The sequence below is a fragment of the Myripristis murdjan genome, chromosome 15 (assembly GCF_902150065.1).
Source record: "Myripristis murdjan chromosome 15, fMyrMur1.1, whole genome shotgun sequence".
NCBI classification, from domain to species: domain Eukaryota; kingdom Metazoa; phylum Chordata; class Actinopteri; order Holocentriformes; family Holocentridae; genus Myripristis; species Myripristis murdjan.
Window position 1 is genome coordinate 19,193,810 of NC_043994.1, and position 20,103 is coordinate 19,213,912.

The 20,103-nt window shown below is 43.1% G+C and overlaps 1 protein-coding gene across 1 annotated transcript in view; it reads right to left on the bottom strand.

Moving 5' to 3' along the window:
- Positions 1 to 4,742: 4,742 nt before the first annotated feature.
- The window catches only part of ptpn20 (protein tyrosine phosphatase non-receptor type 20), a 30,092-nt gene continuing 14,731 nt past the window's right edge, over positions 4,743 to 20,103 (bottom strand). Inside the window, exons 25-46 of the mRNA XM_030070896.1 lie at positions 19,669 to 19,840; positions 18,598 to 18,809; positions 17,672 to 17,770; positions 17,032 to 17,546; positions 15,417 to 16,062; positions 14,716 to 14,886; positions 14,455 to 14,629; positions 14,119 to 14,329; positions 13,956 to 13,993; positions 13,533 to 13,619; positions 12,698 to 12,759; positions 12,055 to 12,216; positions 11,720 to 11,969; positions 11,511 to 11,617; positions 11,234 to 11,316; positions 10,685 to 10,821; positions 10,434 to 10,582; positions 9,791 to 9,881; positions 7,587 to 7,921; positions 7,235 to 7,450; positions 7,057 to 7,119; positions 4,743 to 6,962 (exon numbers count right to left, since the gene is read on the bottom strand). Coding sequence (XP_029926756.1) covers positions 6,852 to 6,962; positions 7,057 to 7,119; positions 7,235 to 7,450; positions 7,587 to 7,921; positions 9,791 to 9,881; positions 10,434 to 10,582; positions 10,685 to 10,821; positions 11,234 to 11,316; positions 11,511 to 11,617; positions 11,720 to 11,969; positions 12,055 to 12,216; positions 12,698 to 12,759; positions 13,533 to 13,619; positions 13,956 to 13,993; positions 14,119 to 14,329; positions 14,455 to 14,629; positions 14,716 to 14,886; positions 15,417 to 16,062; positions 17,032 to 17,546; positions 17,672 to 17,770; positions 18,598 to 18,809; positions 19,669 to 19,840 — 4,092 coding nt within the window. The 3' untranslated portion in view covers positions 4,743 to 6,851. The remainder of the gene's footprint in view (positions 6,963 to 7,056; positions 7,120 to 7,234; positions 7,451 to 7,586; positions 7,922 to 9,790; positions 9,882 to 10,433; positions 10,583 to 10,684; positions 10,822 to 11,233; positions 11,317 to 11,510; positions 11,618 to 11,719; positions 11,970 to 12,054; positions 12,217 to 12,697; positions 12,760 to 13,532; positions 13,620 to 13,955; positions 13,994 to 14,118; positions 14,330 to 14,454; positions 14,630 to 14,715; positions 14,887 to 15,416; positions 16,063 to 17,031; positions 17,547 to 17,671; positions 17,771 to 18,597; positions 18,810 to 19,668; positions 19,841 to 20,103) is intronic.

The following is a 20,103-nucleotide window of genomic DNA, read 5'->3' on the forward strand; positions in this document are numbered from 1 at the left end:
GGCCAGTCAGTGACCCGCCATGGTTGATGTTCATCACAGTGACACTGACCTACTTAACTGCCATCTCCTCTTGGATGTCAAAGAAATCACTGCCTGACATTTGGAGAAAAGCTGGTCAATGTTAGTCAAGCATGGCAAATAATAACCTGCTCTTCTCCTGAGAGCAGCTCCCACTGGCTAAATAAAGGAGAACAGAGAAGAGCGGCTCTTTTCTGAGTAGCGCCTGTGTCTTATCCCGAATCTGATCAGTGTTGTCTTTCAGAGGGTAGCTTAATTTGCTTACTGGGTGCGCTCAGTGCATACACACGCGCCTAAGTAGAGGCCATCAAAGCTAATGTCTCAACTTGAATCAGACACAGATTGATGGTGGTGAGGCATAGACAGGTCCTCTGCGGCGCACTTAGTAAGGGGCGAATGTGGGAGGCAGTGACCCGGAGCAAAGGTCTCATCAGTGCCTGTCCCCGTCTGAGGCCCCTCTGCCTGTCAAAGTCACATTTTAATCGCAAACATAATTTGAATTTACACTAATGAATACAAATGACTCCCAGGACTCCACAAGCTGAGGGTAATAAATTATTATCGCTGCTAACAATCGCATTTCTGAAACCCTTTTTCAATTAGCCGCCCCTGTGGAGACGATCATGGAGGGCCTGCTCAAATGAAGATAAACGATGCCCCTCGCAACATTGTGCGTCTGCTCCTCTGCTTTAATGGCTTTCTAATTCAGGAACATCTTCGACGTGACGAGGCGTGAGGTTTTTTTGCTTCTATTTCTAACTACAGCTTGATGAGAAAGCAACTTAATTGAAAGCAGGTGTTAATCAACCTTGCTCTGATGTGGTGTGCGATCTAGGAGGGGAGTCTGACAAAGAGAAGATCGTCCTTGCCACTCAGGTGACACAGATCTGTGCATCTAGTTCATGGAAAAGGATCAGCTCCACTTTGCAGTTTCTGTAGCACTGTCCATCCTGATCCCCTTTATGCCATCCACTTAACCATAAAGACATTGGTATCACACAAATTATAGCAGCTCTTACATATGCCAAATTGCAAAAAGGATTTATTTACTTAGAGGCAAGAATCAAGTGGCTCTTTAAAAATGTCTGTCATGTAAAAATGGCTTCTTGTCATAAACTATTGGAAAGGAGAATCTCATAATTCTCCAAAGATGGTCTGTGCCCGCTGACAGATGCTCTTTTGCCCTGGCTTCTTGGAGATGTCACATGGTACTTGCAACAAAAACCAAAACACCTAAAATGTGGTTATTATCCACCTTCCAGCCTATGTAACTGCTGACCAGGCCTGTTGGGCTGGTATGTTGGTTGATATGTTAAACTGAAAAGTGAATTAAAAGAGCCACAAATATGGCTGTTTCTGTGTATTAGTAAGACAAAAATGCTTGAGCATGTTTTTAATGTGGTCATTGTGTATTCTGTATTTCAACATTATCAGCACCACTGGCGCTGACAGTGCAGTCTGCAGGCCAGACTCTTAATACTGTTGAATGTTGTCAGCCAAAAGGCAATGTGCTGTCTGTCCTCTGTCTCTCCAGTTCATATATGATGGGGGAGTAAATGCAGCATTATTCTGAAATAAACTGTCAGGAGGTCTATATTTGTTTAGGGGGTAAAGGCGAGTAATATTCCATCTCACAATAGGCCTTCATCCTTGTTTTTATACAGAGCTTTTTCAGCTATCTGTACTGTAGTAACACGACTGCTGCCTTTCCTCACAACCAAATGCCTGCAAACTAAATCTAGCAAGCTTAATCTGCTGTTAGGGATTTACCCTCACTTTGGTGGTGATTTAATCTCAAGACAGACTTTCGGACAATTTTATAAAGAATTCACCAAAAAGCTGTAAGGATGAATGATTCTCTGACGTAAGACCCAACAAATGTCCTGTAAAACATGAGTGACAAATGCTCCACTGAAACATACAGTAACTAAATGATCAAGGTTTAGACTTCCAAGAAATACAGTACAGTGTAGTGTTGTGTTGTGTTACTTACAGTGGTTGATTATAGCCACCCAGTCACAACAGAAAAGAGCAGGAAATGGCACGACCTGACAAACTGGATGACAAACAGTCTCAGAGAATGCAACCTCTTGCGCAAAGCATCTCTGGATGTAATTCCAGGCCCCGCGTGCATTTCACCACAGAAAACCCAATGACAAACCCCCCTAATCCCAACATATCCAGCTCTAGATAATTACAAGTGAACGTACAAGAGAAGGCACTAAGCGTAATTGGCTTTCCTTGACATATGTGTGGTTTTCAGAGTCTCAAAGGCCACAAACGTGACGCTCTGCACAGACAGGGAATGAATGGCTCTCTGTGTCCCTGCTGTTGCTGACATCACAGAGGAGCCTGTGGGGTCTCCTTAGAAAGAGCGATGGCCAGCAACAACACAACAGCAGCAAAAGCAACAACAACAACAATAACAGCAAGAACAGCATATGCACAAAGTTACTCCTGCTCTCCAACGACTGTTTATCAATGCTGTTATTAGGGGAAAAAATGAATTTATTACTCTAAACTCTGTGAAATGCCATTTTTTGTGGTCCTGCTTGTGTCCTGCAGCTTCTCCATAGCATTGTATAAATGGGATTTGCAGCATGAGAGAACTTTGGGAGTATATTACACATTTTCACTGTTGATGACAGCCAGGTATTTCCTGATTTTTACTCAACATAGCACACAGGTGGGTCAACATAACTTTTCCTCCTATCGTCAACTTAACACTCAGCATGTGGCTACTTCCGCAGAAACAGGAAAATGGGTTGCAGAATGATATTTGAACTGAACTGTCCCATGTGGATGGTGCAGCCATCCGCCTCTATAACGTCTGTTCACATAATATTAGTCAGACAGACACCGACGAATGCTCCATAGCGTTCTGTTACTATTAAAACTGTGAAAGTGCGTGTTCATATATCATTCTGAGTTCAACCCATTTTTCTTTATGAGCCATTAATAGAGTGGAGAACACATCATTGGTCAGATTTTTTTTTTTTTTTCTGTTGGAAGCTGCTTCCACACAGACAGCTGAAATACACGCCTCCCTAGGAAATGTCTGATTTGGCAGCAGGGCCGATCTGCTAATTAATCAATCCCATACAGCTTCTTTAACACTTTGTTCCTTTGCTTCGCTTCACCTGACTCCATCACTTTCTTACCTTGCTGCATCTCATTTTCACCCCATAATATCTAACCATGTCATAGTTAATTAATAATAAACTGTGAGGCCTTTTGCACACAGCACTAGCCAACCCTGTCTTCCAGCTTATTATAATAAATCCAAGACTTTCTCCTTTATCAGTTTGAGCCTGCAGAAAAGTTTAATATGTCTGGTTGATCAGACAGCAAGAATTGAGCTTCATTGCTGTGTTTTTAGTTTATGAAGAAACCAGTTTTACTCAACCTCTTGCCTGAGTGCAGCTACAGCAGGAAAGTCATACCTAACAGTGATAAACCCTTGACAGTGGTGAACGGTGGTGACCAACATGATTGTGAAAATTCACCTCATGGCGCTACTGGTAATGCTGTGCACATTTCCTATGTCCTCGTTCACAAGTGAATAATGGCAGGATGGCGCTGTATCCACACGGTTTTAAAGTCTCGCGAGTGCTTGCAGCTGCCTGATAGGAATTCAAGGTGAAATTTGACAGGAGGGGACAGGGATTCATTGAGGGCAGTTGGGAACACAGGGAGGGGATGGTGTATGTGTGTGTGTGTGTGTCGGGGGTGTTGCAGTACCACATAATTTGTGTGCTATTTTTAATCAGTACACAGAGAAAAAGAAAACAGGCCAGTGTATGTATTAGACTGTTGAGAGCAAAAGGATTTACCAAACCGATGTGCGCTCATTTGTGCACTTTCCTGTGGCCTTTAAATCACACAAATGAAGACACTTCTGTTAATGATTTTAGCACAGACTTTGTCCCTTGCTGCACATTCCCCTGATGGCAATTTTAAGAAGCCCAATACACAGATAATCCTCATCACACTTCCTCCTTCACCAGTCTTTACAGGTTCACTTTGGGTTTTAAGAGATTTTTCAACATTACCTTCTCAGACTTTTATATATTACATCGGAGTCATCGAGTCGGTTGTTAATTTTTCCAATCTAGGTTCAAATTTGAGAGGACAACAGTTTAATGAAAGTGATACAACCATAAATGGGCCTTGAATAACTGCGTTGAGGTCCATCCCGCCATAAGTTACAGCAATAACAAGGTCTGAGTTGAGAGCTGGGACTGAGGAGAGAAAGAGGAGGGTGAGGGTGGGTGAGGTGGGGGTGCGGTGGGTGATAATAAGAGTGCACAAGGGCAGTAGGGGGAGAGAGAGAGAGAGAGAGTGAGAGAGAGAGAGAGAGAGAGAGAGACTGAATGAGTGAAGGAGTAAATCTGCTCCGTGGCTTCCCCCAGCGTCAGGTTTACATGCGTGCGGAGCATGCAGTGTATTTCCAGGGGTTTCCATGCTGTCACAAAGACCCCTGTGAGACCAGCTTATTTATCCTGCAGTAAAACCCGAGAGGGAGTATACCCCTGCAGTAAAAGTGGAGTGGGGGCTCAGTGGAATTAGATTTAGGGCCGTCTCCGGCTCTCTCTTCTGTGTATGCCGTCAGGGAAAACCCTCTCCGTTGCTCTTACACTGTAGGTGAATTTAAAGAAATATATCCTCTTGGGTTTTATTATATTCACGATCAGAGTGAATAACACACTGTGTCATAGACCAACATGTTTCAGAATAGTTTTTAATTAAAGAGAGAGGTATTATATTGTTCTCAGTCATTGGTTACATAGTGGTTATGGTACAGTGACAAGATATTAATTCAGCATAAATGAGCATTTGTGCAATTAAGGGTTATTACATTTCACACTGCTATTGTGTAAGCACTTGTTTGACTGTACAAGATGCATTTTCACAGATGAATGCAAAATGTGCTTTGTGTGCATTTTCCGTAAAGAAAAATCCTTCTCCGGAGAAAAGACATTCTCAACTGGATCTCAAAGAGATCATCAACCTGCACATGAATGATAGCTTCTTCTTACTGGAAGCCAAACTACCAGTATTAAGTGAATAAATGTTACATACACAGTACAGAGGCTGATGGCTGCACATAGCCATCCACATGGCAAAAGTACAGTACTGCATAAGTGTGTGATGCAACATGTTAAAGACAGTTCGTAAGAGGCTGACATTCTGTGCCCCTCTCCTCGTGGAGAGTATTGCTTTGTTACATTCCACAGCTTGATCATGTTCAAATCATTTAGGAAAACTCCATAGCTCAGGCTTCTGTACTTTGAATAACAGCATGCAATAAGAGAGGTGCTGTTCGATAGCAGCTAAAACGTCCAGGCCTACAAGCAGTTAAGCCAAAGGCTGAGGGTGAAACCAGCAGCTGTGACTCTTTGATCTGTGACTTGCAGATGCATAGTGGATGTACTGTATGTAGCTCTTTACTTTGTACATCATATACATCTAAGGTGGCAAATGGAAAGTTTGTAAACCTCTTGTTTTTTTGTACTTTTTGGCCAAGTTTGCATAAAAAATACTATGGAATACAGATAAAGGATGTTGTCACATATCAAATTATACCTAAAGTTGCTATTATTTAGTTATTTAGACAACAGGAACATCAGTGAAAATTTTGTGCCCTTGCCTACAAAGTACACGACTCCCTACTGTGAACACATCAACCATATTATACTGAAACAATAGTAATGAGTGCCTTTATGTATTTAATGCATGTATTTGTTATGCTATACCATTCATTATCTGTATTAGGGTGTACAACTTAATATTATCTGTGTAAGACTTATGTAGTGATGATAATTATTTAGACAAAAAGGGCCAACAATCAAAAACGGATTGGTGGTGCACAAACTTTACATAGCCTCTGTGTTTACAACTTACTTCATTTAAGAAAAAGTAAGGTTCAGTAGTCCTCTGGTTTTGATCAACAAAACTTCCACCTTTGTTAAAGTGACCATGCACAGACAGAAAGCTGCACATGCTACTTTACCACTTTGAGTAACCACTGCTCTGTGCTTTCAAATCAATTCCTTGCTCCTCGTCTTTGACCCCTTGTGACAAGAGGGACCGGGGTCAATATGAAGCGAGGGGAGTGAGTCATTCCAAGGCACTTGATTCTTTTCACTTCCTTGGTTAATGAATAGAGAAATAAACAATGTCCTTATGCTAATGCCCTTATTTCCAGGATAAAAATGCACTTAACTTCATGACATGTTAACATAATGCTTCATCAAACTCTACTCATCAAGATTTCAAATAGATACACTTTGGTATGATAAACTTATGCTTGTGCACTTTGATGACCTAGGTGACATTCTTGCTGGATAAAAGATGTGCTGGTTAATACATTCTAGATTATTACCAGCATTTAATTTCCATGCAATATGGCTGTTAAAAAATAAATGCAATCTGCAAATGAAAAGACATGGAGGATAATAAAAGAGATACATTCAAACAACGTAACACAAACAAAGTAACACAAAATCAAAAAAAATATATTGCTAGTCACAGAAGGCAAATCACTAAGCCTTGAAAAGGCAATAAACTCAGTGATCTAAGTTAAATTATGGACATAATCACAGCACCGAGAACACATACAAGAACAAAAATTTAAAGCTGAGGTCTGCCTTCTAATAATTAAACAGCAGGCCTCAGCGCAAAATATCAAAACAGAAAAGAATTACAGTGTTCATACTCAAGCTAACTAAAAACATACACAGCCAAAGATAAAATTACCACCAGTCTGTGCTGTGATATACGGTACATGGTCATACACAGCCTGCGCTTAAGGTGAAGTGAGGTGGAAACAGTCAAACTACTTTGTGGTCATGGGGGCTTTCCGGTAGCCACTGGTTGCCATGGAGCTGTAAAATGCCCTGTAAAACCTCCAACCAGACCTTGTAGCAGAAGAGATACTGTTCCTGAAACGAAAGAGACAAAGGGCACGTCTTGCTTTTGGGAACTGTTTGCTTTAAAGTTTGACCTTTGAACTTTAATCCTTCAATGCCCACTGACCTTAGTCTGAATCATCCCATACCGCTGAAGTCTCATCTCCTTTACAATGTCACTCACATTAATCTGAGGACACGGAAAGGAGAGAGGTGTTACAGCATGTTTGTGAACTATCTTAGGATTACAGCATGCCGTAATAAAAATTAATCATTGAACAAAAACTACAATGGCTTCCACTCACAGGCAAATCATTCTCTACCAGGCTGAGGATGATGTCGGTGCAGATGAGGACTCCTGTGCGTCCAATGCCAGCGCTGCAGTGCACGGTGACGGGTCCCTTGTGGTGCACCGCCCTCAGGTAGCGGATGAAGCGAACCAGCTGCTCTGAGCAGTGCGGCACGCCGTGGTCGGGCCAGTGGGTGAACTTAAGGTGACGGACAAAGTGGGTCTCACCGCTCTGGAACGACAAGGATTTCAAGAATGTCCCACTTCAAGGCACACTAAACGGGCAAAAATGCCAACTTAGGGTTAGATAGTCATAACAATGCTATCACCAGTGGCAGAGGAGCATTTCACTCGCCTCTCTCACTCACCTTTGTCTCCACCATGCGAATGACCTTAATGTGGAAGTACTCCAGGTACTGGTGGTTCTCCAGGTGAAGCCGGTACTTGCCGGTGTCCAGCGGCACACCCAGCTTCTCTGGCCAGTACTTGTGACATTTGACCCTTCCCCTTTCGACTTCCTGGGTCATCATGGCAATGAGATCAGACTTGTTTTCCCAGATCATCTGCCAGAAGGCTGGCACTGTGGAAGGCAGTGGGCCCTGGCAGGAGATGTAGAAGAACTCTTCAGCACCAACCTGCATGCGGATGTAGCTGGCGTTGATGTAGTCCTGGTTCTCCCCAATGGCTACACGGGTTTTGTCGTCTATCAAAGTCAAAGAGAGGGAAGAACAGGAAGAGGAAAAAGAAAACAGGCAATGATTCAGTGGGTTATAAACAGTCAGTGTGTTTACATGCACTTCAGTGATTCTCAGTTTCAGAAATGCCATGTATCTGAGAATCCTAGTTTCCATAATTGGGCTAAAGAATCAGAGAAACCCAAATAACACAGACTACATTTACATGCACCCAAGAAACCAGGTTACGGTGAGTAATCAGGTTACATCAGGGGTTGGGAGAGGGTAACACGATTACTGACCGTAACCTGGTTTCTTGCATGTAAACGGGTTTTTGATTAATCCGAGTAAGACAACAACGCTAAACGTGTTATCTAATTTCCTGCCTTAACCTGATTACTCAGAGAATTCTCTTTTCTTCTGTGCATGTACACATGGTTATTGTGCATGTATCTGTGCATGCTTCAGTGTGCATTTATTCTTGAATGACTAACTGCAATAGTCATATTATATCACTGTCCCATAGAGGCCCTCAAAAAAAAAAAAAAAAACAGACAATATTACCTTGTTGTTTTGCCAGTGGCACACTATCTAAAAGTACAGTAAATAAAACCAAGTAAACAGCCTTGAGTTGCAGAGCAGGCCTTAACAAACCAGTGCTGTGAGGAGGGTTGTTGATGACGCGAGGGGTGATAGACTGAGGTTGGATAGGAATGTTCTCTGGGTTAGCCTCACGCCCCCCTCCTTGGGAGGTCAAAAACCACAGTCCCAAAATGTTTCTTGCTAAATAAAATAGTTAAAAGCTATTAGTTATGGATGGCATCGGTATTCCCAATAAACAAAGTGCTGCTTGTTAGGACCACTTGCACAAACACTGGTTAGAAAGAGGCTGCAGGCAACAAGGCATATGGAGAGGTGTACTGGTATTCCACCGGGGGTCACTATCTTTTTCATCACTCTCATTCATCTTGCCTCTGACACAACAGACACAACTCAAAAGGCTGAAAAAAGTAAATGCTTCTGTGTGAGTTTGTGTATGCACATGTGCGTTTGTAGATGTGTGTGCATGTCAAGCTTGCACACTAATGGGTTTTCCTGCGTGGTCTGCATTAAGAACATGCTAGTGCTCCTAATTACAGAGCGAAACCAAAAGAATTTGTTCTCACTCTCCCAATATCAATGTTATGAATGCTACCCAAATTTGGAGGAATAAACTTTCAGGTGTGTATGCACACAAACACACACACACAAATACACTTTTTTGTATGTCTTATGAAGCAGACAGTGTAAATGCCTCTTTTTTTTTTCTTTTTTCTTTTTTTTTTTTTTTTACATAGCTTGTGTGTGCTTCAGTGATTACATGTTCCATGTTACCCTGCAAATCAAGGCTGCCTCTATTAACCTTCTGAAATTATACACACAAGACATTTTCATAAAAAGGAAATCACACTTTGCAGCTTGATCCTCAAACTGTCATATTTCTAAAAATGATAAATACCTGATAAATATAGTGTTGGAATGACACCCTCCCCCAACAAATATTAGGCTCCAAGGAAATTTTTAGTTTGGCACTGGTGAATTACTGATGCTAGTGTAGGAAATTACTTGTACCTAAGTGCCGTAAGCAAATATCCCAGTCCCTAAAGCAAAGAACTGAGTGTCAGCTTAAACTGGGCTGCTAAGAAGAGAGCTAACAAACAAGCTCTCCTATAAATGCCAAGTCTGTGAGTATCCAGAATTTACAAGCACTAGCCCACCAATAAAAACTCCAACAGGGGAACATAAAATGAAGCACAGCGGTTTCAACAAATGGAGAAAGTAACAGTTAAATAAGGATTCTGCCTGCAAAAGGTAAAAGTGGCAAAACTGAAATTCCCATTCAGGTGAATGAGACTCACAGGGCAGGATGTCTCTGTAGCGGTTCTTGTCTCTATTCTCAGGGGCTTTCCCCACCACACAGTTGTCGGAGGGCTTCAGGTGCTCCAGACTCTGCAACCGACAACATCAACCATAATAACACCATCATAACAAGCACAATCATCTGAATCCTCAAGATAATACAACTGGCTCACAGCATGTCCATTGCTGTAGTGTAACACTGCATTGCACAAATGAGTGAAGCGAGTGTGAGAGTGTTTGCATACATGTGTGTGCATTTGTAAATGTGTCAGGCTGAGAGATAATGGCCTCTGTAGGGTTCCTAATGTTATGATTTAAATGAGGAAATGCCAAACATGGATGCTGGTGCAATAAAAAGGTTTGCATGATTGTCCTACACTTTGTGGACTATATTTTCAGTTTCTTTCATGTACAAAATTGCAGATGAGCACATTGACTGGGTAATATCTGTATCTACCCTTTTGATACCCGTTTGTTAATACCATTATGATTTGATCTGATTTATTCTGGCATAGAAAAAATTAAAAATAAAAAGGCAGATTAAGAAAGGATATATATTTAGTGATGACAACTTCTCAGCGATCAGACTTGTGAAATGCACTGATTGGTTATTGTGTACATTTCCTATTTCCCCATACACACCATGAACTCTTTAACCAGTTCCTGCTGATCCAGTTGATGCTGTAAAATCTGGATAAGTGCTTTGACCCTGGAGCCTGAATACTGGCCGGTTTTAGATGGAGTAATGAGAGCTAAGCTGGCCAGCTCTTCCTCAGACACTATGGGTGGGCCTGCAGAGAAAAGAAGAGAGAGGAAAGGGTGAGTTTACAGGTAGCTTGGATTTGTAACATTTGCCCACTGAAACCCTGGCAGTAGCACAGATGAATAGCTACCTGTTGGGGGTGAGGTCACTTCCTGTTTGGTAGGGTCAAAGGCATCATCATCTTCTTCTTCGGTGCTCCAGCCGTCTGACTGGCTCTTCCTGATATCTTTGCAGGGTTGGTCAAAAAGTGTGGTCACGACTTGTTTCCTGGGGGATTCAGGGGGCAGGGGTGAGACCAGACCATTTTTACTCTTCGGTAGGAGGGGATGAAATCATGCAAGGCTGAGCTTCCTTTCCCTGCGACCTTTCCACCTAAAATGCAGTATAGACAAGACGCTAATACATCTATGTAGTTCTGTCATACTTTTGGTTCTCTACAGACGATATTACACTACACAAGTCCTAATTGTTAAACTATGTTTGTCTGATAGGAGTTTATCATGGTGCACAACAGCCAAATATTGTACCAGTCGGGTGTTTTATTTATTGCTCTCTGCTGCCTCCTTGTGGTTAAAGATGGAACACTCAGAAGAACAAAACACAAACTGGAGAAAAGAAAGGGAGAGAGGAAAAATAAGGCAGATAAAAACAGAGGAAAGTAATTTGGGGGATCTACTACCTGTCAGAGGCTCCATGCAAAATGTCAGTGACATTGAGGGATGGGCAGCAAGCTTGATGAGAGGGGGTGCTGTTACAGCTCTCCTATTCAACAGACAGGGAGCCGGAGGTGGCAACAGATAGAAACAAGGAGTGAGATATTAAGAAGAGGGAGGAGAAAAAATTAGTAAAGAATGATTCAGTTTTGACAAGGGTGCACAGTGTAATGGCTGCACATTTGTGTGTGTGTGTGTGTGCTTGTGCATGTGTTAGTGTGTGCACATTCATGCTTGTGCTACCTGTTGGATGGCATTCTCATCTTTTACTACAGCCAGTCGCTGTGTGGGATGAGGTGATGAGGGATGGAGCACATCTTCTACGTTAACCACAGGATCAGAAGTCGCCTCTAGGTCAACAAGATTAACCAAAGTCCATGACATATCTCAGCACTATTATACTATTTCTGCTAATAAAGTCACATTAACAGGTAAGATGTAGGAGCTCATACCAGGGGGACGCTCAACTGGTTTATCCAGAACGATGTCAGGTGAAGAACAGGTGTCAGGGGTGGACACAGGAGCTGGCTGCTCGGCTAAAATAGGCCCAGGTTGGGCGGCCATGTTGGGTGGTGTGGGCGATTCAGAGTAGGTTAAAGGCAGGATGTCTCTACAGATGGTGAGCTGCACAGTGCCCTCAGCCTTGCGCAGGATATCCACCACCTTACTGTGGCTCAACCCAGACACTATTACACCATTCACCTAAAAACACACAGTAAGGATCAGAGTTGGCACCACTGAGGTGAAAAAACATTGGAATTGCTGAGGATGTATGATGGCTAGTTACCTCCAGTAGAATATCCCCAACTCTCAGGCGACCATCCTGCTCAGCAACACCGCCAGAGCAGATTTCCCTCACTCTGAGCATGCTGCCATTTGTTCCTCCAACCAGAGCAAATCCCAAGCCCCCTCCCTCTGGTTTAGTAAACTCCACTTGCATGATGCAACTCTGACGGAGGAGAAAAGGAGGAGGAAAAGAAGGATTGGAGGACACAGAGTGAGAAAAGAGACAAAGACAGAAAGGTGGAATCATTTTCTGTGTTTGTAATGGACTCTCTTTTCACCAGCAAATTGCAAATTCCTTCTATTTTAGAGTTTTTAGTAAGGGGACACCAGCAGTTAACGGCAACAAAACGGTCATTTATGAATCAGGTGTACAAGAAGCCTATTTTGCACACACAAACAAATATGCACACACCCATAGGATGCCCAGCAGAGAGTGTAAGCGCAGATTGGTGTGCATCAGACTCAGGTTACAGTGTGTGTCATCAGACAGTTCAGAGATAGACAGTTATAAAGAGAGGTGATGAGAGAGCTGGCATTAGCTGATAAAAAATTTAGGAGGAAGATGGTGAATTTGTAAAGTAAGAGGAGATCAGAGAGTTTTTTTTTTTCCAGACATAAATTTTATGTCATGATCAGAAACTTACATCCTGTTCTGAAGTGAGAGACAGACATCTGAATTTTCCAGCACTCCTACAAATAGCTTCAGCTGAAAAAACAAACAAACAAACAAACAGACAGAAGGGATTATAAATGAGTCAGCCAGCAGCCACTTCAGACAAAACAACTTCTTGCACCTGGTTATTTTGCATTCATCGGGCACAGATCAAACTTAGTCAAATAATCGTATACTACTGGACTTCTACTCTCATGCAACTAACATTTGAAATGTTCAATTTGCCCAAATTTCAAACCATCCATTCTCAGCCAATGACAGCTCGCACAAGAAAATCCAACTCACACTGACCTCCCACCTCTTTGGCCATTTTGAAGAAGTGTTGACAGGTGGGTCTCTTCTATGACAGGTAAATAACGCTGGTCTTTTCAGACTGCCCCCGTCCACTGTTCTTTACCTCTGCCTGCCACCTAACTCATAGCCTACTGCACTGTCTCTAGGCAACTGAGATACCTGCCCTATAGACCACTGGCTGTATGTCAATGGGCCGGTGTGTGTGCGAGCGTGTTTGTCTGTGATGCCCTGCAGTCCAATACGCCAGTGGAGGCCCAGAGGCTTGCTAATTATTAATCCTGCAGTGAGAGCCCAGTATCTGTCTGTCAGCATTCAGATCACATACACACACACACACACACACACACATGCACACACACACAGCTGCAAAGAGAGCCATCTTTCAGTGATGAGCTCTGGCTTCACTCAAACAAAGAGACAACAAGCAAAAGGGTTAAATAGGAAGCCAGTTATGGTGGTGGAGTCTAAGAGGAAATGGAAATCGAGGAATAAAAGGAGAAAAGGATCCTCACCATCCTCAGTAGGAGACTCTTTCTCTGGAGAGCCTGGGTCTTCAAAACGAGCAAAGAACTTCCTGTCTTTCTTCCAGTCAAACAGACCTGCAAATGGAAGATTTATTTAGAAGTGTATTACCTTAAATTATGCAACTCTTCTGTGTTACAAGGGCTAAGTGCAAATACAATTTACAACGCTTACCACAAAGCAGTGAAATCAAAGGAGTGGCTGAGGAAGCAATAATTTTCTGTCTGACCTGTGTCCTGTCTAGTAATGGCTCAACTTAAATTGCCGTTGCTCAGCTGACCATAAACATAGCTTGTTTCCAGGCAGTGCATCAGTGCTTGCAACAACCAAACTAGCCTGTATATCTGTCCTTGGATTGCTCATGCAGCTAAAATCATCCAAAAATGCCACAGCAATGTAACACAAGCTCCTACCGTTCCATTTAGCCTTGGGAGTCACTGGCTGGTCCTCTCTGTGAGATTGGAGAGACATAAAACAGCACAGTCACTCAAAATGAGCGTGCACACACAGGTTCTACCCCTCTCTTGTTCTCTTTCTCTTTTTCTGTCTATCTCTCGAGCCTTTGCAGACCCATACCTGATGATTTTTAGTTTCACTTTGCGAGGGGCGATCTCACAGGCCTTGACCGCGTCCTCCAGGGTCATTCCCAGGGTGCACCTGCCACAGATGTAGAGGATCTTGTCATTGGGTTGGACACTGCCCTCCTCACTGGCTGGGGAGCCTGGCACCACCTCCAGACAGTATATGCCCTGCCATCTGCTGCCAATGCCACCTGTTAGCTTTATACCTGGGAGAGCACACACATACACAAGCACACAAATACACAGTAACACACCGCAAACGACTTGATATACAGTGGTATGTTTGTAAAAATGACGTGAATTGTGTGTGAAAGCATATGCGGTCACACACCAAGCTGTCCTGAAGGTGTCTTGTACAGAACAATATCTGGCAGGCTGTCGCAAGAAGGCGGAGCCACCAGGTTTGTAACTGCCCTCCCAACGGTCATGCTCAGTCTCCTCGGAGATGACCTGAGAATTGTCATGGCGACATCATCTGTCACACTGGTGACGTCATGCCCGTTTACCTGGGGACAAATGACAGAAACAGAATCATGCACCATGAATGTCCAGGAATGTGTGTGTGTGTGTGTGTGTGTGTGTGTGTGTTTACCGTGATGAGCCTGTCTCCTGCTCTGAGTCGTCCATCTATCTTGGCAGGGTTGTCAAGAATTTCCTGTATGTAGTAGCAGTTGTCCAGCTTGCTGCGGGTGATGGTGAATCCAAAACTTCCACTCCTGGACTTGGTCAAAACCACATGCAGCTCAAATTCCTTAATCCGTCCCTGCCAGGCAAAAAAAACAAAAAAAAAAACAACAACCCTCACCAATGCTGAACAATTATCGAACTTCCTGTTACAAGCAGAGACATCATTTAGTTTATTTTTTTCTTTTTAGACAAAACTGCAAACATAGGTCCACACAGTAAAAACTATCATTTAGTTCCTGTTTTTCTTCAAGCAAGTGATAAATTCTGCCAGTGGAATGGGATAAACCCACTCGTTTCCAAAGCTGATCAACTTTTTTGGAAGAATTTTCTTGAATCAAGTGTTTTCTTGGTACTTGTGGGCTGATCTGCCTTATTCTGCCTTATTAAAAAAAATCTTAAAACCAGTTGAAACAAGTGGGACTGTCTAAAATCTAGGTAATTAGAACTTTTGCCAAGCACAGTTTGTCTGCAAAATTTTATGAAAATCTTTTGGTATGATTTTGAGATATCCTGCTGACAGACAGACAAACTAACAGAGGCATACCATAGCCTCCTTGGCACTCTCAGAGGTAAAATGGGGGAAAATATCAAACATTGTAAACTTGCCTTTCTACGATCCTCATCATCGTCCTCATCATCCTCGTCATCATCATCGTCCTTGTATTCTTTTTCTTTCTTCTCTGGTTCTTCTTCCAGCTGTGTGTGGCTCTGAGCAGGGGGAGGCGGCGGTGTGAGTGGCAGGGTCAGGGCAGGGGGGTTTGTGCAGGGAGGTGCCGAGCAGATGACCTGAGTCGTAATGGGAGTGGGTGGAGGAGGAGGAGCGTGAGACGGAGGCACCACTGACCTGATGTTTTTGGAGGTGAGACTGTGACTTGAAAGTAATGCCTGCTGGATAGGGTGGGGCTGGGTCTTGGGTGGCTGGGTTGTGAGAGGCTGAGATGGGTGCGACAGGGCACATGTGGTAAGGGTGTCAGAGGAGAGGCTGGGGATTAAGACGGAGGTACTGGGGATGTGCGGGGTGAGGTTTGCATTATGAAAACTGTGACTAGAGGCCATGGAGGTGTTTTTGGAGGTTTGAGAGGTGATGTTGGTTGCTGGGGTATAAGTGACCAGACTGGGAGTGATGGAAGGAAGGCTGTGAGGAGGCTCGACGGTGGAGCTGATGGTCAGGTACTCTTCATCTGCCAGGATAGTCAGTCCATTTCCCATCAGGCAGTAGGTCAGACTTCCATCTGCCCCCTCTCTGACTCCACTGCATTTAAACACATAAAGTATGTTATACACTTCATACACTGGAAGGAACAGTTCACTCAAAGTACAAAAAAAAAAATTTTCCATTCAGATACTTTCTGGGTGATTTGAGGAGGTTTGTAAATATCTGTCAAAATCGTATTTGTCTCCTGGTACCTCAATCCAATGGGGTTAGCCAGGTATTCTTTTATAGAGCTAAAACCAGAAATTAAGAAAGAAATTAAATGTGGAAAAACTCTCAAAACAATGACATGGCTACTCAGCCCTCACAGGCAAAGAGTTTCATTGGGAGCTATTTTCTGCAGGAGAACACTGGCAAACTGACTCTATCTGCACTTTCTATGGCAGGAAATCATCTTTCTTTTAACATGGAAGATAAAAAAATTACTGGAAACCACACAGAAACTATCTGGATGGATAAATTGCACTAACTCCTCCTTCACTCCTTGAACTCGAGCCATGCTCTGTAGTCTCCCACCCTCTCCCATCTCATTCTCTCTTTCTCCCTTTTTCCTGCACAAATCACTTTCCACCATAAGTGCAAAATCACTAACATGTGTGTTTACCACTCACAAGCTAATTTCAGCACTGTTTGTGTATCAAGTCTAACAGCTCCTGAATCCCAGTACCAGACGTCGAGTTCTGTCACTTGGTCCATTTATATATGCTGCTTATATCTATTCATATACACTGTTTATATTATATATATACTGTTTATATTTATACATATTGTTTATATTTATATATACTGTTTATGCTTATATATTCTATATTTTATATTTTATATTTACACTTTTTTTTTTTAACCTTGCTTTATTGATTTATTTAGGCTTATACCGGAACCTGAGTCCTAATTTTGTACCACTAATGTGTAAATGTGAGCTGGTATGACAATAAAGTTCCTTGAATCCTTGAATCCTTGAACTATGTTGTGATGTATGTGTGTGGCTGTGTCTATGTGGCATATTACCTAGCATATACAGGCTTTGAACCAGTCTTGGGACAGACATCCATAAGCTCCAGAGCTGAGCCTGATGACTTGGCAGCCTCTTCACCCCCATCCTTGTTCTCCTCCTTTGCCTCCACTTCCTTCTGTTCATCTTGTTTCTCCATGTTTGGTAATGATTCTGGTGGGACTGGTGGAGAACCAGAAGTGGGTGAGGTGGGTGATGCAGGCGATGCAGGTGAGACTGGTGATGGAGGTGAAATAGGCGATGGAGGTGAGCGAACAGGAGATGGTGGAGTCTGGTTAGCAAATGCTTCACAGTCCAGACTCCCTTTGTTCTCGTGGGGCACCAAAGCTGCAGCAGGTTCAGGGCTTTTCTCCACAGCACTGACGACATCTTCCTCTTGGGCAGCGGGCTGTTTCTGGGCAGCCATGTTGACATCGTTGACATCATTTTGAAACTTGAGGAGCTGGCTGTAGTCCTCTCCCAGTCGGATGTCCAGAGACTTGGATCGGACCTCACGGGATAGACCAGGACTCTGTGGTGTCACACAGGAGATGAGAAGGTCTATCTTGTTATACTGGGGCTGAATTGTGAGGGTCTTCATTTGTGCATGAATCTGTGTATGTGTTTATGGGAGCATGTGTGTTTGTAGGAACTCACCAGCGTGTTGTCATCTGCATCAAAAAATACTCCAGACGCTGGTCGGCAAATGAGCAGGTGAACTTCAGATGGAGCGCCACGTAGCAGGAACAAAACCCTCTGAGACAGCACAGGAAAAACTATATGAGATATACAATAAGATGACTGGTTGTTCTATATGATCAAATGACCCAGGCACTCAAAATATCAGGAAATGTGACCACAAGGAAGTTCTTCTCTGACAAAAACCTTCCTTCCTTGTGGTCACATTTCCTGATAATAGGAATGCCTGGATCGCCCGCTTGAGTAAATACTGTATGTGTTGGTGGGTGAAAGGGGTGCACAGATGGCTAATTTATCTATCTGTCTTAACAGCTTACTAAATATGTACGAATCAGGATTTTAGTAAATGTTGTTGTGTGTATTTGTGACCCTTACAACTACTCAGCAGCACAGTGCAACAGATTAAACAGCACATATTAACCATACACACATACACACCCACATCACAACATGACATTTGGTATTTTCTGTTACATGAGATTAGAGGATTAGCAAACCAGTGATGTAGCTGAGAACCTAAAGGTGAAATTATAAACCCTCCACAAGATGATGCTCCATCCCATGTCCAGCAATGCAAACATGACCATTATTATTTAGTGAATTCTTGAAATGTTAAAGTAAAATAGCATGGGATGATGTAAATAATTTGATGTGACAGCGGGTCACTTAGTAACTGCTAGCACTGTGTATTTCACTAAGGTGTCTAAAGATTATTTTCGATACAGTACCAGCTAATCTGTCTGTGGTTCATTAATCTGGTTTACTGTGTCAAGGCTCTGTGTTTAATTAACTTTATTGGCACTGTTAACTAAGACAGATGCAACCTTACAAGCCGACTGATGCTTCATTAATGCTGAAATGCTAAAAACAGCCCAAAACATTACCTGGTAAGAAAGATCCTTAACAGACTCTCCGTTGACAGAGAGAATGATGTCTCCCTCGCGCAGCAGGCCGCTCTCCAGCGCTGGCTGTCCCTGAAACAGCCGCTTGATGCGGACCACGCTGCCGCGGTCCGGCCCGGCGGTCAGCTGGGAGATGTAAAAACTGAAGCCCAGGCCAGACAAACTCTTCTTGAGAACCACCTCCTGTGTGTTTTCTAGAGGAGAGAGGAGACGGAAGGGGATGTTGAGGCAGTCATGTGTTTCTGAACCTGCATCTGTATGTGTGTGTGTGTGTGTGTGTGTGTGTATCTGTGTATCTGTGTATCTGTATCTGTATGTGTCTGCAGCATACTGTCTGGGGCGCCGTGGCTTAGTCTTAAGATTATGTGGTACACACTGTACACAGTAAGCCACTGGGGCGCTCCCCATAATGCATTGTATTTTATGTGTTGCATATAAAAGCTTATTCTGAGAACTGCCTAGTAGCTACAGCCATCAGATAAATGTAGCAGGGTAAAAGCTACAAGATTTCCTTCTGAAATACAATGAAGTAAAAGTAGCAAGTGCAGCAAGCCTCACAAAATGGAAATACTCAGGTAAAGTGCCAGCACTTCAAAACTGTAACTCAAGTACAATACTTCAGTAACATCATACATATCATATCACATTACATATTCAGAAAAATACGTAAGTTACTTTACACCTCTACTGCATCTATTTTGCCATAAAATATCACATATGATGACATTTTATATGGCAGAAAATCATAATTGTGCACATTACCTAACAACTTATCACACAGTTTCCTTGGTAGAAAGGGGGAACTGTCCCTTTAACTACAGACAGGCAGCTTCAAGGTTTCTCAGGGGACTGGGGCAGCATCAGCCCTGGATGACTCTGACAGCAACCACAATGTAGCTGTCAGATGACTCACATTCACCTCTGGGCCACGTGTGTGTGTGTGTGTGTGTGTGTGTGTGTGTGTGTGTGTGTGTCTGTGAGTGTGGCTGACACTGTCTATTTCTTTCTTTTATGTGTGTGTGTGTGTGTGCGCCCCCTCCTCCTGCCTCTCACCATCAGTCACAAAGCTGTAGTCCTTGGCTCTGCCACTCAAGGTCGTTTCCATAGAGACTTCAGTCCTGGGGGGCTGTGGCTGTGATGGACTGGGGGCTGAGGGAAGGCAGGGTGAGTCAGGTCTGGGCTCCAAGACCACCAGAGGCTCCCTCTCCAACAGCAGGCTCACTACCTATAGGGAACACACACACACACACACACACACACACACACACACACACACACACACACACACACACACACACACATACACATTATCTACGTTCGATATGCTTGAACATGTACAGAGAACAATAATAATAAAAAAAATATAGAATAAGCAGTCTTGACAACCCTTTTGTCTATTTTTGCACTGCGTGAAGCTAATCAGATGCAAGGAGTGAAGCATAATTGCCTCTGTACTACTTTACAGCACACTGTAAGGTCAGCTGATGT